At 39.1% G+C, this 18,833-nt stretch overlaps 1 protein-coding gene across 1 annotated transcript in view; it reads left to right on the top strand.

Annotated features, from left to right (window-relative positions):
- Positions 1 to 18,833, top strand: part of ush2a (Usher syndrome 2A (autosomal recessive, mild)) — a 929,735-nt gene that overhangs the window by 129,493 nt on the left and 781,409 nt on the right. The window contains 4 exon segments of the mRNA XM_072580162.1: positions 4,023 to 4,218; positions 6,177 to 6,295; positions 6,297 to 6,350; positions 6,352 to 6,676. Of these exon segments, the coding sequence (XP_072436263.1) occupies positions 4,023 to 4,218; positions 6,177 to 6,295; positions 6,297 to 6,350; positions 6,352 to 6,676 (694 nt within the window).

Here is an 18,833-nt window from a genome sequence, read left to right on the forward strand (position 1 = left end):
TGAGATGAAAATGAATGCAGATAGGTTTCATGCCACTCAGTGGTGAAAAAAATCAACTTACCTTTTGAAAAGGGAGAATCTACTTGCTAAAATCCAACTTAACGGTGAAATCTGATTTTTGGACTCTCACCTGACTGATTATTTCTGCCATTATTCTCGTCGCCTAAGGGAGGGGAAAGTCAAGCTTAGTGTTTATATTCGCAGATCCCAAGATGCCAAGTGCTTTGCCAACCACTTTTTTGTTATGTTCTGCTACCTTCAAAGATCAACACTTATGCAACGCCAGATTCCTGCACAATCTTTAGATCTGTGTCATTAGGTCTACCCCTGCCAAAAATGCATCATCTGATACTTAGTTTTCTTAACTTCCGTCTGCTTTTGCCTGTCTATTCTGCTAACCTCTCTGTGTCATGTTGGAGGTGATTCATAATTCTCTCTATTTGCTGCTTAGGGCAAAAATGAGAGCAGAGATGTTGTCCTATCTTCCCCTAATGTAATTGCGGGGGTATCCGTTTTTGGCGAATACATGGTGTTCTTCTTCCTCTTTTTGCAGTTCTGGTGTACTGCAGTGTGTTGTGGCCCTTTTGAATAGTGTCTTGATGCAACTTCTTTTGTGTGTGTTGGGGTGGTTGCTTTCGTAGTTCAGGACTTGGTCTGTGTGTGTGGCTTTCCTGTATACCTTTGTGGTGAATTCTCCATTCGGCGTTCTCTGTATCATCGCGTCTAGGAATGGGAGTTGGTTGTCCTTTTCTTCCTCTCTAGTCCTCTCTAGGACAGTACACCAGAACTGCAGAAAGAGGAAGAAGATCACCCAGACAATGTATTCGCCAAAAACGGATACCCGCGCAATTTCATTAACAGATGCCTAAGGGAAAGACAACGGAATGAGGACATGCCACAACCCAAAGGACTAGCCACACTACCATACATCAAGAGCGTTTCCGAACTCACAGCCAGATTACTGCGACCACTATGATTCATAACAGCACACAAACCAACAGCCACTCTCAGACAACAACTCACCAGAACGAAGGACCCGATACCCAACATGAGCAAAACCAATGTAGTGTACAAAATCCCATGCAAGGACTGCACAAAACACTACATAGGACAAACAGGAAGACAGCTAACGATCCGCATCCATGAACACCAACTAGCCACGAAACGACACGACTAGCTATCGTTAGTAGCCACACACACAGATGACAAGCAACATGAATTTGACTGGGATAACACTACTATCTCCTCCCCCACTCACCCATTGTACTCCATGATAGGACAAGCCAAACAGGGAACAGCCAGGGAATTCCTAGAGGCATGGCACTCATCCACAGATTCAATCAATAAGCACATGGAACTGGACCTCATATACTGGCCACTGCAGCGGACCGCTGGAACTGACAACCGGAAGCGGCAGATTCAAACCACTACAAATGCCGGAGGAAAGATCACAGAAGTGCTTCACAGGAGGCTCCCAAGCACTGAGGATGTCACCTAGACAGGGGACGAAATGTCTGCAACACAAATTCCCAGCTCGGCGAACAGAACCACAACAGCTGGTAGTTCTCTTGTCCCAGCACTGCAAGTTGAGCAATGGTCATTTGCACTATGCCAGATTATTCCTGCCGCAGGGAAAATCCCAGTAATAACTGGGAGGAAGAGGTATATAATTGGGGCAAACAGGGATGGATTGTTGATGGGCATAGCACCACTGCCAGCTACCAAACATTACCTCCTCCACTGCTTGTCAACTGCAAGACTCCAATGTGTTTACTGAAAGGCAATCTGGTTTCTAGTTGAACAGACAGACATTAATGTTCCAAACAACGTTACTCCTGCACTTAGAATATTGTGTTTAAGTAAGTTTTATTTTCAAGATTACTGCTATCAAAACAAGTAATGTTGTTTAACAACTTGCAAAGGAAGAAGGAAAGCTGATATAATTTGAACATCAATTGACCAAGATCTAATCGAATGGTACAGTCGGCTTTGGGGTGGAAGTATCCATGAACTGCTGTTAGTTTTGGTCATGGGACAGGATATCATGGTTAATAGTTAAACCATGAATGATTTAATTCCTCTCCACCCTTCCCCCATTACAAATTCTGATGCTAAGGAACTACCTTTATTCATTTACAGATGCAGTCCAGATAAATTTTCATCCATGATTCTTATAGAATCTAGAATCCAAGTATTGTACTGATACTTGTATTCTTGTAAGAGCATGGATTTGTTTGTATATCTTACAACTCAAACCAATAAACTAATTGCTGAAATGTTTGGATCAATTGAAACAGAAAACCACACAAAGCCATGAGTCTTTAGCATCATTAAAGGTTACCTGTAACTGAATGTATAGATATACCTCCTATCATACAAGATGATAAAATCATTGCATGACATTTTAATAAGCCACCTTGCTGAAATGCCAACATTTCTGACCTGGGCTAATTTCCACATTCCAAACAAACTCAATGCAAACTTGAGGAACAATACACCATTTTCTGCTTCGGCTCTGTATAGCCTCTATTCACAATATTACATTCCATAACTTCAGAACCTGAGTGCAGTATGTCAGTTCTCATGTGTTCTTCCTACCCCCTCTGCACCTCCACAGCTTCAGTCTTATTTATTTAGTTCTCAGCAGAGAGAACCCATTCTCTTACTTGTACAGCTTAATTTACATTCATTTTACCTCTCTCTTTCTCTTTCACTACCATTGACAATGTTTTTGCAGTGGACCTCCACACTACCTCGTTCCTCCACCCTTGCCTCTGGAGAAGCAGCCCTGAAATGCCAAATAGCTTACTCCTGCCCCTATTTTCTATGTATCCCTGCGAAATGTATATACATCAAGACATTTTCCAACCCCTTTCAGTCCTGAAGAAGATTCAGATCAGACTTGAAGCATTAACTCTCTTTTGTGTCAGATGCTACCAGACCTGTTGAGTTTCTTCAACATTTTCTGTGTTTGTTTGTGATAAATCAATTGTTTATTTATTAATTTTGTTTGTCTAAAGTGCAGAATCTCAAGAAACAGGCCTCTGATTGGTTGCCAAGGAATTTTAACCAAGATTTCCTTGTTTGTGTTAATGAAGGACATATACATTCAGTTAACATTGTTCAGAACACCTTAGCCTCCTCATAGATGATCTTAAGAAGTATGTAGGGAAGACATTTGAATATTATATAAGCTACTAATCTACTCAAGATGCAGCAGTTTATTTTCAGTCAGCGCAATGTATTGTGTGTATAGAATATAATTTGTTGAAGTAAAGCTCTTGTGGTGCAGTGATAGAATCTCTACTTCTGAGCCAAGAGATCCAGGTTCGAGTACTGCCTGCTCCAGAGGTGTTGACTAGTGTTCATTTGTAAAACATCTGTAATTTGTTCACTATATCAAAATATGAGGCAGTATCATAAGTAAGCTTTTACAATTGACTTCAATGAAAATAAAAATCAAAAGAGATGTAATTTGGGCTGTCAACCAGATATCACTCACTTTATCTGCAAAGTCATGATTTACTTTGTTGAGTTTGCAAATACTTTATTGGTTACTTTATACTGCAATAACAAAGTTTTGCTCTAAAGGTATCAAAACCTGCAGGATACCTTAGACCTCAGCGAATGTCTTTGTCTTGGACTCTCTCCCTCAATCAATAATAAACATTAAGATTTAATTAAATGAAGAGAAAGAATGAAACATTATAGAGGAATTTCTTATATTCGCGTGGATGAAATATTTGTGAAAAGTTGGATTTACCATTCTTGAGTATATACTTTCCTTATTTATGCCTTCAATGTCATAGTTTAACATTGATTTTTTTTGTTTCTATTTTCATTTGCTGAAATACTTTCTGTTTCATGTGAATGGATTTTTGTGGTCTTTCTCTTGCTACCGTTCATTTCTCTTTCTCTCTATTCTCCTTTCTGGCTGACATTTTTGTTAGAAATATGGAAAAACAAATCATTGTAGCTATCATCTGCTTCCACTCATCCCAGCATATTTTTAATCTCTTTAGATTGGAGGCCAGTGTAAATGCAAGAGATGCATGTCTGGCAGACAGTGTAATCAGTGCCAGGATGGATTCTATAATCTGCGCTTCTCAGACCCTGATGGCTGCATTCCTTGTAACTGTAATACCTTTGGGACAGTGAATGGAGATATTACCTGTCACCAAAATTCAGGTCAATGCAAGTGCAAAGCAAATGTTATCGGTAGGTGAAATATAAGATTTTGTGTATCATATCCTGCTGGTTATAAATTTGACCCTAAGTCTGTCAGTCACTAGCCATTCTTATGAAGAAATTAAACAAATGTTTGCTAAACATCTCAGACACATGTGAAAGGTTATAATTATCTGATGTATTCTGAGCACACAAGTCATCTATATAGTTGCCTTTAAAGTCCAGTTTAAAATACTATTTCAAACGATTTGCATGCGGTGAGGTACTTTATGCTAAATCTTTTCATTCTGTTACTATATGCCTTTGAACAATTCTTATGAAACGCAAGAGACTTATCTTTACTTCAAAGATCATATGTATGTGGTTAGTTATCAAGGGCCAGATAATTTTAATTTTGCAATTCACTGCCAAGTTGATTATAACAAACTACCATATTCTCTGTTATTTATCATGTTTTTGTGATACTTGCTTTTATGTTTTGCGGTTCCCACTGGTATTTTCAGAAATTAGATTTGATTAAAGCAATTTGTTACCTGCAACTTACTGGAAGGTAGTAACAGCTACATGGGGCAAAATTTATCAAGTGCTCAAAATACATTGTGTGTATAATGCACTTTGAAATTTTGATGTATGGGAATATTATGCAGGGAGCATTCCTGATAAAGTGTGCTTTGCATTGTAGCAGAACGTGTCCCAGTCCATACATATGGATCAAAAAAATTTACCATTTCATTTGCATAGCAGTTAGCTTTAAATGCTGTTTCTAAAATAGCCCCTGATTAAAGCTAATGTGGATTGTAATGAACAGCATTAAGCAACAGTGCAGAGATGTGAAAAAGACTTATGAAATGTGATCTGGTTTGATGTTGAAGGATATTTGATAACCTTTTCTGCTACACTGGAAAATCTTTATTGCTATTATTATTTCTACCTTTGTTATCAAGCTGAGCTCCAGAAATAGAATTTGATAAAGCTAGTAATGGCTGAATTATATTCTTGGTGATCCACTGCTGTTTTGAACCTTATATCCATTATCATCATTGTTGTTTCCTTGTTATTCATAAAAAGAACTTCATAACACCATTACATTTTGAAGTATGTGGTACAAGAGTGGTGCACAAGAGGTTGATTTTTACTACAGTTAATATGGTTGTACAATTGTGTTGTAAATGAATTATTCAATACAAAGAAATTTGTAAAGTAGGTCACTTATCTAGAATAAAAAGTGACAGGTAGAGATTGTGCCTTAAATGCCTAATGGATCTGGAAACCTCTCCCTACTTTCTTGTTAACCCTGTAAGAAACTGAACGCGATGCCCTGTAGGCTTTGCTCAGTAACACTGGAGACAGATTAGCTGTCATGAACATGCATGACAAATTCAAATAAGTGCTATGTATATTTTTAGAAATGATGAGGTGAATCCCTCTAGACTGATTTTAATAGTTTGGAATGAGTCATAACTCTTTTCACAATACAGTTACTTTAAAATTTGTAGTGTTGCTGGAACTTTTATTTTTCTTACTGAAATTAAATGTTATGCCTTAGGTAAGTCATCAATCATAGTGCAAGCAGTTGCTTTCTGCTGAACTTCTTACTGCATTTTTATTCTGGTGTAATATATTATTTCACATACCATGTTTTCAAGTGTAACAGATTTTTGCATTTTTGAGATAATGGAAATAAATTTAACCTGTTGGATGTCTATAGGAACTGAAGGCAATGTTAATCAGATGCATAGGAAACTACACTTAAAATTGAAACTTATGTTTTTTTTTAACAGTTTGATTTCTGTCGGTAGGTTCACAGATATAATTCTAAAAGGTTCCTAGAATAACAGTTGCTCCATTTAAAACATTTTTGAGAATATATGCAATTAATATTTGAACATTAAAAATTTATACAGCCAAAATTCACATATGAGCAAGCATGATTGATTTCTAATTTTCATTTTTATTATTTATTGTTTTGCATTTTAAACTTCTTTCAGGAATAAAATATCAACAGTGCAGCTTTGGCATCAAACTACCGAACAGTTCAAATTCAGACAAATGTGAACCATGTAACTGCAATATTAATGGTTCTGCGAACCAGAGCTGTACTCCCTTGTAGTGGACAGTGTAACTGCAAGGCAAACATCAAAGGATTTCAATGTGACACTTGCATTGGGTAATTTCTGTGGACTCGATGCAAGTGTCTGTGAGGCTTGTGAATGTGACTCAGCAGTATCAGTCCTTGGATTCATAAATGACTTGAAAACAGGTCAGCGTGTTTGCAAACCTAACATTGGACTACAGTGGTGTGACATTTGCCTAGATGGCTATTACAATCTATGTTCAAGTAACTCCTTGGCCTGTTTACCTTGAAATTGTGACAAAGCAGGTACAATAAATATATCAAGTGGTTGAGATAAATCCACAAGCCAATGTCTTTGTAAGACCAATGTTACAGGTCTACAGTGTGACCAGTGTATTCCTCATACCTTTAACATGAGCTCATCCAATTTGAAAGCAGTCATTGGTGTAACTGTGATCCTATAGGGGCAGTGGAAGGAATGGTCTATGATCAAAAAGCAGCGGCCAGTGTTTTTGCCAACTGAATTTCCATGGAAGACAGGGTGACCAGTGTAGACCAGTTAAGTGCAAATATAGTATTGCAGATAGATCAGTTTGCTGATAAAGTGATTGATACATTGAATTTAAGACCAAATATAATGAGTGAGTGAAAAATTCTGGTACTGAGGCAATGTTTTTTGCAGACCTCTTTCAGATGTGAATACAGTAATCTTCAGTGTTCTTGGATTACTGATAAGACGTAAAATATAAAAAAAAAACAAATGCTGCAGATACTGGAGATCTGAAATTGGAATTAAAAATGCTGAAAAGATTCAACAGGCCAGGCAGCATCTTTAGAGAGGAAGAGAGTTCATGTTTTGGATTGATGACCTTTGGAGCAGAGTTGAAGGAAGATAAAAATATAAGAGATTTTAGAATAGCAAAGGTGGAAGGGACAAGAGACAAAAAGGAGAAGATGTGTACTATATTGGAGACCAAGAGATATTAAAGAACAAAAGATATCACAATCCAATAGCCAAAGAGAATGCCTATGGATGTAGCAAAGGAACAATGGTGTCCAAGTGAGGTGTGTCTTGCATCATTAAGAAAATCTGAATGCAAGATGAAGGGATAAAATGATCAGACAAGACCAACCCAAAAAACAAAAACAGAGAGAGAAAATTAAAAGGACAAAATGGAGCCAGAGTTTATGATCTAGCTGTTGAACATAATGTTGAGTTCAGAGGCTGTAGAGTGCCAAGTCAAAAGATAAGGTGCTGTTCCTTGAACTTACATTGACATTCAGTGGAACACCATGGACAAAAAGGTTTCATGAGCAAGATTTAGAATGGAAGTGATAAACATCATATACTTGGGATCTTGCTCACAAACTGAATGAAATGTTTGATGGAGCAGTCCCGGAGTCTATGCTTGGTTTCCTCAGTGTGGAAAAGTGCTCATCATGAACAGCAAATACAGTATAATAATTGAAAGGAATGCAAGAACATTGCTGTTTCACTTGGACATGTGTTTTGAACCTTGGACAATGAGAAGGAGGAAGGTGAAACGTTAGGTATTGATCTTTTACTCTTGCATGGAAAGGTGCTGTAGGGAAGAGATGGGATTTTATAGGTTACTGAAGAGTGGACTACGATGTCATGGAGGGAATGCTGAAACAAGAAGGTGGGTGAAAGTGTGCTTGTATCATGCTGAGGTTAGTAGAAAATGCTGCTTTGAACACAGATTATGAGGTGGAGATTGAGAATAAGGTCACCCCTATTATGGTTTGAGAAGAAAGAAAAGTGTCAAGACTAAAAGTGTACAGAATGGATTTGACATGATGGAAGGTACTGCCAATCATTTTGGGTAGGAATCCTCAGCTGAGGGAAAGGAAGAGATATTGGAAGAGCTGATGCAGGAGGTCACATTATTGAGACAGATGCTGCAGATGTAGAGAAGTAAGGAGAATGAAATGGAGCCATTACAAGAACAGATTGTAAGGAAATATAGTCTGTGGCATTTTAATGAACATTTATAGATCACTCAGTTCCAGAAATGGAGACAAGAAGTTGAGGATGTAAGGATGCAAGAAGGATGTAAATTGACAACAAAGCCAACCAAAGTTTCCACTTCATAGTTAGAGCAAGAGTTGGAACTGATTAAGTCATCAATGTACAGAAAAGGGGGATGAGAGAGGGGGCTAAAGATGGGGCTGGAATAATGAATGTTCCATATATCCATCAAAATAAAGTAGACGTTTCTGCAATTCATGCAGGTACCTGGTGCAGTGTTTTTATTTGGAGGCAGTTAAAGGAATAAATCCACCAGATATGAGACTAATGACGGTTCTGGTCACAATGTCTTGATATATGGTAGCGGGCTTTTTCCTCAATATTTGTTTGTGCAAGTAAATTATATAACTTTTGAATATGTGTAACTTGTGTGAAAATGCTGAATATGTTTTATAATTGTTATTTTTGATTTCTACTAAAGTATCCAATGTAATTTAAATTCACAAATTTCCTTGTCATAAATGCACCTAACCACAGTTAAGTGATGTGTCAACCGAATCCAGAAATATGTGCACATTCAGGAATATACAGTTTAAGGACAATTCTGGAGCATTCTGCCTGACTTGCACATTGGTGAACAAAGCAAATATTATACTGCTTAGCAATCCAATCTTTGTTAATAATGCACATTGTAACTATGCAAAGTGTTAAAAGTAATAGCCAAAATAAATAGCTAACTAATTCAAGGGCAATGGCTGAAGGGAATGGCGTATAAGCATATATTAAGGTTTGGCACTGGTGCTATCAGCACAATAGTCTCTTTCAATCCTGCATGACATAACTATTCTGTTCAGCATGACATTTGCATTCATTTGGCCTGTCAACTGGATGCCATTTATGTATGGAATGCTATCTGCAGTGTGCGTGAGGTCATTTTTTTGTGATAAGTATCACTTTTTTAGGCAGTCTGTTCAGCTCAAAGATGACTTGGCTCTACTTCCACTCCTATTTCTTATGGTCTTATAATTAAGGGATACAGGGAGAGTGCGGGTAAGTGGGATTGAAATGCCCATCAGCCGTGATTGAATGACTTGATGGTCCGAATGCCTTTACTTCCATTCCTATTTCTTATGGTCTTATGGTCAGTCTGGTTTGATGACTTTTGAGAAGGCTGATGACCCCAATGCTAAATCTACAGACTTTGTCATATCTGGGGGAGATGGCGTCTGGGGTTTCTGGGCTTTCCAAAAGAAATTGCTACTGAGCTTCAGAAGAGAAATACATTCTTGCAGCTGAAGAGAAATTAGTCCCTTTTTTCACTGCCTGAGAAGGCTTTCTCTGTGTTTGCAGCAGAGGTACCATTTTTCTGACTGGAATGATGGACTTACTGAACAAGATTCCTGGGTTCCTTAGTGAAGTAATAAGCTGTTGTTCACCCCTCCAACTAATCTCCATAACTACATTAACAGGGGCTTAGCACTGATTTTAACCATACGCTGTGGAAGGTGACCTTAGGCTTTTTTGGATGTTTGGTTAAAAATCCCAATTTCTCATCTGCACCAGAAAGGAGTCAACAATGACCTGGAGCTTATTTTCAGAATGAGTGCATATGCAAGCATCATCCGCAGACTGGAATTCAAAATCTAAATTAATTTTTGTTTTGGTTAATATGATGTGGGTTGAATTGTTTTCCCCTCTGTTCTGTGAAAGCATCTTCACCATTGTCAGTCATTTTCTAGAGGTAAGGTGCAGTATTGCAGCAACATAACTTATACAGCCATGTTTGCCCTTGGTCTTCACTGAGACAGGTTTTGTGGTGATTTTGTTGATGTGGATCACAACTTGCATATCATCATGGAGTAGATGGAAGATAATGCCAAATTTAATCTGGCAGTTGACTTTGAGGGGGACCCTCTATAAATCTTCATGGTCAGGATCATGGGCAGAAGTCATGGGCCCCAAAGCTGCTCCTAGCCTGAGCTCCCTGATGCTGGACCCAAACAGCGCCTCATCTCTGATCTAAGCTCAATGACTGACCCCCGTCCCCCCCCACCCCAAAATCCCATGCACAGTCGGCTCAGATCTCCGCCTACGCAGCACAACAGGTCCCCTCGACTCCCTGCTATGTGCTCCCATCCATGGCCTGTTTATGGTTGACAGAGTCAGTTATTGAGGTAATAGAATTATACAGTACAGAAGAGCCCTTCAATCCATCCAGGCTGCACTGTTAAAACTACTCTAAATTACAGTGGTCTCACTTTCCTGCACTTGGGCCTATAGACTTGAATGTTAAGATATTTCAAGTGCTCAACCAAGTACTTTTTAAAGATTGTGAGGTTTCCCACCTCAATTATCCTTCCAGGCAGTGCATCCCAGATTCCCACCACCTTCTGGGTGAAATTTATTTTTGTCAAATCCCCTCTAAACCTCCTGCTTTTCACTTTAAAATTATGTCCCCTCATTACTGACCCTTCAACTGAGGGAACAGCTGCTTTCTATTCATGCTGTTTGTGCTCCTCGTGATCTGATGTACCTCAATCAGGGTCCCCCCCCCACCACCCCACCTTCTCTGATCTAAATAAAACAACCTGAGCTTATCCAGATTCTCTTTGTTACGAAAAGCTCCTTCCCAGTCAACAACCTAATGAATCATCTCTGCACTCCCTCCAGTGCAATCAAACCCTTCCAGTTAGCAGAACTACACACATTACTCCAGCTGAGGTCTGTCTAAAGTCCTGTACAGCTCCCTGTGTATAAGAACAGGCATGTGCAGTTATTTATACTTTTACTTTTGTATTTTATTGGATTTATCACACAGTAAAGATCATGCTTGTTGCTGAGCTAGAACATTACTCTGCTTTTCTTGAGACATGGGAAGGGAACAACCTAGGAGGATTCTTAGAATGATTTTTCATATGACGGGGAGAGTTCTCTGCAGTTATTGTCTCCCCTCTTGAATATAAAGACTATCACAGCTTCCCTTAAATCCTCCGCATACACTCTTCTTTCCAAATCACGGAAATAACATTGTCCTGCCAAGCCAAGAGTGTAGATTCATTGTGCTTCAGAATTTCTGCAGAGACTCCATCTGCTCCAGAGACATTTTTTAAAGCTTTTGAGAAGTGCTGGCAATGTTACTGTGGACTGGGGTGGAACAGAGACTGAGCCAAATGGAGTTTTGAGGAATGGAGTTAGTGCCTTCAAGTTGAAGACAGTAGGTTATCTTCACCTTATATAAAGCAGCGAGGAAGATAATGGGAGGTGAAGATAATTGAGTAGGTTGACATCAGGGAAATATCTACCATGCCACAGGAATTAAGTTCAGGACAGAATGCTTCAAGCTCGACTTACATGCCGGTTAAGAACACTTAAGTTGAAGTTGAATAAAATTGATCTCCTACTGTCAACACCCTGGAATTGCTGTTGATCAGGAACTGAATTGGACTAGCTATATAAATATTGTGTCTACAAGAGAAGTTCAGAGGCTATGAATATTGTAGTGAGTAACCCATCTCCTGACTCTGCAAAGTTTGTTTACCATCTTCAAGGCCCAAGCCAGGGGTGTGATGGAATATCCCTCCTTTACTTGGATGAATGCAGCTTCAACGACATTCAAGAAGCTTGACACTTTCCAGGACAAAGCAGCCTGCTGGATTGACACCACATCCACAAACATTCAGTTCCTTCAGTGCAGACGTTCTGTAGCAAGTGTGTGCCATCGACAAGATGCACTGCAGGAATTCTCCAAGGCTCCTTAGTCAGCACCCTTCTAACTCTGATGAGGGGCTTATGCCTGAAACATCGATTCTTCTGCTCCTCGGATGCTGCCTGACCTGCTGTGCTTTTCCAACACCACACTTTTGACCCTTCTAACCCATAGCCACAACTAACTGAAAGGAAAAGGGCTACAAAAACAGGAAAACACCACTATTTGCAAGTTCCCCTCCAAGCCATGCACCATCTTGACTTGGAAATACTTTCTTCAGTGTTATTTGGTCAAAACCCTGGAACTCCCTTCCCAATGGCATTGTGGGTCCACTGGCAATAAATGGACTGCAGTCATTGTTACTCCTCTGGGAGTGTTTCTGAGCAGAGGGAGTAATCTCCAAGTAAAGTGTCACTCATTTAAGACAGAGATGAGGAGGAAATTACTTCATCATTTTTAAACCTTTCAACAAAATGTGGAACATCAAGGTATGTGAAACAAGCCTGAAAACTGCTCTCCTGAATCTCTGCTGGGACTTTCCTGGGATTAATTTCTCACTCATGGAGTTAAACCCATCTTGCAATCTGTAATCAGCATTGAGAACAGGAAATTCAGTTGAGAACTGGGACGATGAATTACTATTCAATATCATAACAACAACTTGCATTTGTATAGATCTTTTATTGTAATGAAATGTATCCAGGCTCTCCATTGGATAGTTGTTCAGAAATTGACTCTGAGCCAAAAAGAAGCCAATGGACAGTTGACCAAAAGAGTGGTCAAAGAGAGAGGTTACATGGGGCATTTTAAAGAATGAGAGTGGATCCCATTGCTTCAGAACTTATCAAGTATTCACCTGGCCATGAAAGGTGTGGTGAAGGGATTTGCACGAGGTACTTCTTGGAGCCTACATGTTAGTGTTTGAACATGAAGATGAGAATTTTAGCATTGAATTGTTGTGATTCCTGAAACTGATATTTGCAGTGTGCTCAGTGATAACTTTGGTGCAGTTAGAATTTAGGCAAGGGAGTTTTGATTGAGCTCCACATTTTGAAATATGCATGATAGGAGGCTCACCAAGACATTATTTATGTTCTGACTTGACAATAACAAAGAGAGATGAAAGTTTTAACAGTAAATTGGCAGGGAAATGGATAAGAGATTGGCAAAGCTTTAAGAGATAAAAGTAGGTTGCATTTGTGATAGAGACATCATGGGGTAGGCTCGGGTACATAGACTATAACAGACAATAGACAATAGACAATAGATGCAGGAGTAGGCCATTCTGCCCTTCGAGCCTGCACCGCCATTCAATATGATCATGGCTGATCATTCCTAATCAGTATCCTGTTCCAGCCTTATCTCCATACCCCTTGACTCCACTATCTTTAAGAGCTCTATCCAATTCTTTCTTAAAAGAATCCAGAGACTGGGCCTCCACTGCCCTCTGGGGCAGAGCATTCCACACAGCCACCACTCTCTGGGTGAAGTAGTTTCTCCTCATCTCTGTCCTAAATGGTCTACCCCGTATTTTTAAGTTGTGTCCTCTGGTTCGGCACTCCCCCATCAACGGAAATATGTTCCCTCCTGCCAGAGTGTCCAGTCCTTTCATAAGCCTATACGTTTCAATCAGATCCCCTCTCAGTCTTCTAAACTCAAGGGTATAAGCCCAGTCGCTTCAGTCTTTCCGTGTAAGGCAATCCTGCCATTCCAGGAATTGACCTCGTGAACCTACGCTGCACTCCCTCAATAGCCAGAATGTCTTTCCTCAAATTTGGAGACCAGAACTGTACACAGTACTCCAGGTGTGGTCTCACCAGGGCCCTGTACAGCTGCAGAAGCACCTCTTTGCTTCTATACTCAATTCCTCTTGTTATGAAGGCCAGCATGCTATTAGCCTTCTTCACGACCTGCTGTACCTGCATGCTTGCCTTCATTGACTGGTGGACAAGAACACCCAGATCTCTCTGAACAGCCCCTTTACCTAATTTGATACCATTGAGGTAGTAATCTGCCTTCCTGTTCTTGCCACCAAAGTGGATAACCAGACATTTATCCACATTAAACTGCATCTGCCATGCATCTGCCCACTCACCTAACTTGTCCAGGTCACCCTGTAATCCCCTAACATCCTCATCACATTTCACCCTACCACCTAGCTTTGTGTCATCAGCAAATTTGCTAATGTTATTGCTGATACCATCTTCTATATCATTTACATATATTGTAAAAAGCTGCGGTCCCAGCACGGATCCCTGCGGTACCCCACTAGTCACTGCCTGCCATTTCGAAATGGAGCCGTTAATCACTACCCTTTGTTTCCTATTAGCCAACCAATTCTCTATCCAATCTAGTACTTTGCCCCCAATCCCGTGCGCCCTAATTTTACTCACTAACCTCTTGTGTGGGACTTTATCAAAAGCTTTCTGAAAGTCCAGGTACAGTACATCCACTGGATCTCCCTCATCCATCTTCCGAGTTACATCCTCAAAAAATTCAAGAAGATTAGTCAAGCATGATTTCCCCTTCATAAATCCATGCTGACTCTGTCCTATCCTGTTACTATTATCCAGATGTGCCGTAATTTCATCCTTTATAATAGACTCCAGCATCTTTCCCACCACTGAGGTCAGACTAACTGGTCTATAATTTCCTGCTTTCTCCCGCCCACCCTTCTTCATAGGTTGTATTCATAGTCAAGGGATCTATAGCATCTATAGGAATGGAGTACATTTTGCACGTCCAATGCACGAATGTTGTCACCATAGTCTTACCAAACCATAGGGGCTTCTCTCTTATTAGAGAAAGCAACTGGAAGTGATTTAACCTGAGAGCCACCACACCTCAGGCAAGGAAGAAGTTGAGGAGAAAAATCCTTCATGGTAGCCTCAAACCACTGATGGGAATTGAGCCTATGCTGTTGGTATTATACTATTCTGTAAAGCAGCAATCCAGCCAATTGAGCTAAACCAATTCCTATCCAATGCAGTGTCATTTGAATCAAGTAAATTTAAATCATAAAAGAAGTCTATTCAGCCCAGACTGTGCCAACTTAATGATAGAAGTATCTAAACCCAACCTCTCTTTCCTGTTTTCTCCCCGTTACTTAGATTCTTTACATCACGAGAAGGACCTTTGGAGGAAATTTCCATCTTCAGTGGGTTGCATAACCGTAGAATCTGCCTGATCTTCACTACTGCGAAATAGGCATGATAATAATCAGGTGGATTTTGTAAATTGTTACAACCTCCATGGAGACAGATAACTTTTAAAAAGAGATATGCACTTCACAACTGCCTAGATGCAGAATCACAAGAAAAGATTTTCATTTTTTTATTGTAACAAACAGACTAAATAGACAACTAATACAGTAAACTACGTAAAGTTTTTTTAAAGTATATTTCTTAACACCATAAAAAAATCCTCTATGTTTCACTTGAAAATCTGCAACAACGTAGTCTTGTGATTAAAGTTGAAAGCTCCTTCGAGTTTCATCTGTCAAAATAATTAGCAGGCTGGATAGAATAGGTTGAGTGAAGCTATACCAGTTCATAAAAGGAACAAGAGCTAGAGGGTATAGATGTAAAGTCATGTGCAAAATAAGAAAGGGTGATATGAGTTAAAAAAAACTTTTCACACAGTGAGTAACAAGGGATGAAATGCACTACCTGGAAGTGTGGGAAAAGCAGTTTCAATAGAGTAATTAAAGAGAGCAGAAGAATATTACTTGGATAGAAATAATGGGCAAGGGTGGGGGAAAATACACAACAATGCCATTAGATATTGATGCCACTGCAGGCACAATGGGCCAAATGCAACAATTCTGTGGGCTTCTTTCTGCTTCATCAGGGTAAGCAGGGAGCATGTCCTATGGCAGCATGGTTGTGAGCCCCAGAGCAGGGTGTGGGGTAGTGGGTCTCAGGTGGAGACTAGTGCTGGGGAGGCAGTCCTGGAACTTAGCTTGAGTGTCAATAGGAGCAGACTTGGGCTTGGAGCAGAGCAAGGATGGCTATTGGACTGGGGTCTGGCATGGGCAGAGGCCCTGCACTGAGTTGTTTCAATGTAATGTTTATTTGAAATTTTATACCTGCCTGTAATGTTGAACCTTTAGCCATAATTTATTTCTAACTTATTTTTTAAACTCTGTAAAGTAATGTAACTACTTTTTATTCCCTCCCCCTTGTATCCAAGACTTGTACATTGGTACTTGTACCCAAGATGGCGCCTTAAGAGGCAGATATTGTTAAAGCTTCTCACTATACTTCTACAATGGAGTACATGTGACAATAAAGGATATTCTATTCTATTCTAAAGCTTTGAGTGTCCTTTCAAACAAAGTCCGTTGCACCTGCACTCTACTTGGTAGTTAGTCCAAATGCGATTTCTTTGTCTGCCATTAGTTACATACTTGTCCATCTTCTCCAAACATCTTGGTGTGAATGCTTCTGAAATTCAGTGAGTCCACAAGCTGCAAGATCAGCTGCCATTTCCTTTTGTACCCAGGTGTTAAAATTGCTATCTTACTTTCAATTTGATCCAAAGGGGACCTCTATCTATGCCAACCAGGTCACATGGACATAGATTCAGAAAAAAACTTGCATGTGGACAGATGGTTCTCTGCACTACCCAATTTTATCTCCAATTAAAGGGGACAGCTTCATACATAACTATCTTAAAAGATTTTCCATTCAAAACAAAATGGTATGTGAGCAGTGTAACCTTTAAAATTTAGTTGTGCATATTCCACTATTTCAGTGTACATCCATTTAAATATTGTTTGCAGTTGTGCACTTGTGTTAATTAGCAAGGGCCAACTCACAATGTAATGGAAAAGATGTTGTGAGCAATATTGCCAGATTATGATTCAGGTGGGAACAATCAAAATTTTCCCCATTATTTCACTCCTTTCCTGATTTCATTCAAATGCCTTTTATTAATTTAAAATTTTAAGATTAATCTTGAACACATTGATATTATGTGCAGTTCCATCAATTATTGAATCACTCAGCTCGCATTGTAACTTGGCTGCAACGAAATGTACCTCTGCAGGCCCAGAGCTACTGTTAGTTTCAACTTCCAAAGATATTTTGTAGATTATCAAGACTAATATATTTGGCAAGGTCTGCAGAGTAAACAAGTTGACCTTCATTTTTGGGATTTGGTGTTGATGATAAGGCTTTTATTTATTGACCATCACAGAGAAGATTTTTGAACAGCTATATTATAGACTGACATAATTAGTAGCTTACTCGACTTGCACAGATCAGTTAAAAAGGAAATGTTGGAGAAAATTCTGAGTCACATTATCAATCAGCCTGGGTAAAGACAGGCTTTCCACCCTCAGTTGGATTTTTAACATAATGTTAGCTAGCTTCACAGTTACTGTAACCAAATTTTATTTCTAGATTTTTTTCCATTTAAATTCCCAAAATACCATAGCAAGATTTTTACTCTACATAAATAGGTTAGTCTTGATAGCATTAAAGTCTGGCCGTATTCTTTAGCCAATTAGTTCAAGTTTTTGTTTATTAGTTCAGTAATATAACCATGACACCACAGAATCAATACCACGATAGGAAATTCAAATTTCAAATTTACTGCTCTTGGTTGCATTACTGATTTGCATAAACTGGTGATATCCAGATTAATGGTATTCCACTCTAACTGCAGTCGTTTCCTGAAAAAAAATGCATTTAATCATTAGTAATGGTCCAGTAGCAGGAATCAACTTTATACTATTTGCAGTCTGATATCATGGCAAAATGTAAAACAATTTTCTGCTGTATATGATTGAATTTAAAATGTAATTTATATAGATAAGAGTTAAATAATAGATCACCAGTATAAATTGCAGCAATAATGACTAATATAGTAGTTCTTCACAAAATGATCATTTCATTGATCTGACAGAATATGTAGTTAATAGTCTATTCCTTAAAATTTCATCTAGACAATATCTAATTCCCAAGGAATAATTGGTTTGTATTTATCACTGTTAAATTACTTGAGATTTAATTTAGTTCCTTTCCTGCTGATAAAATAAATGACAACTTGGCTCTGAATAAAATTTTGTGTTTTATTTTATGGATAATTCAGTCAATATAATTTTTTAATTATTTTCCCGTGATATTACTCTGGCTACTTTCTGATGTTTAACTCTGACTCTCACTTACTCAAATACTTTATTTAAACACTCTTCTGTGATAAACCAGTTAGAGACATAGAGTTGTGCAGCATGGACACAAGCCCTTCAGTCCAATTCATCCATGTCAATCAGATATTGTAAATTAATCTTGTACCATTTGCCAGCATTTAGTCCATACCCCTTTAAACCCTTCCCATTCACAGATACCATAGAATTCCTACAGTGTGGAAACAGGCTATTCAGCCTATCAAGTCCACACTGATTCTTTGCAGACCCACTACCTTACTCTATCACTTTAACTCTGCTTATCAGATGGCTAATCTTTTTAACATATGCTTTCCTGAACACTAAGGGCAATTTCGCATGGCCAATCCACCTAACCTGCACATTTTTAGACTGTGGGAGGGAATCGGAGCACCCGGAGGAAACCTACACAGACACGAGAAGAATGTGCAAACTCCACACAGTTTCCCAAGGGTAGAATTGAACACAGATGCCTGGTGCTATGAGGCTGCAGTGCTAACTGCGAAACCATCATGCTTCCATCCAGATGCCTTTTAACTGTTATAATTGTACCAACCTCCATCACTTCCTCTGGCAGCTCATTCCATACATGCACTATCCTTTGCATGAAAAAAGTTGCTCCTTGGGTCCCTTTTCTGTCTTTCCCTTCCCACCTTAAACCTACGCAATTTAGTTTTAGATTCCCTTACCCTGGGAAAAAAAAAGA

The sequence above is a fragment of the Chiloscyllium punctatum genome, chromosome 11 (assembly GCF_047496795.1).
Source record: "Chiloscyllium punctatum isolate Juve2018m chromosome 11, sChiPun1.3, whole genome shotgun sequence".
Taxonomy (NCBI): Eukaryota; Metazoa; Chordata; class Chondrichthyes; order Orectolobiformes; family Hemiscylliidae; genus Chiloscyllium; species Chiloscyllium punctatum.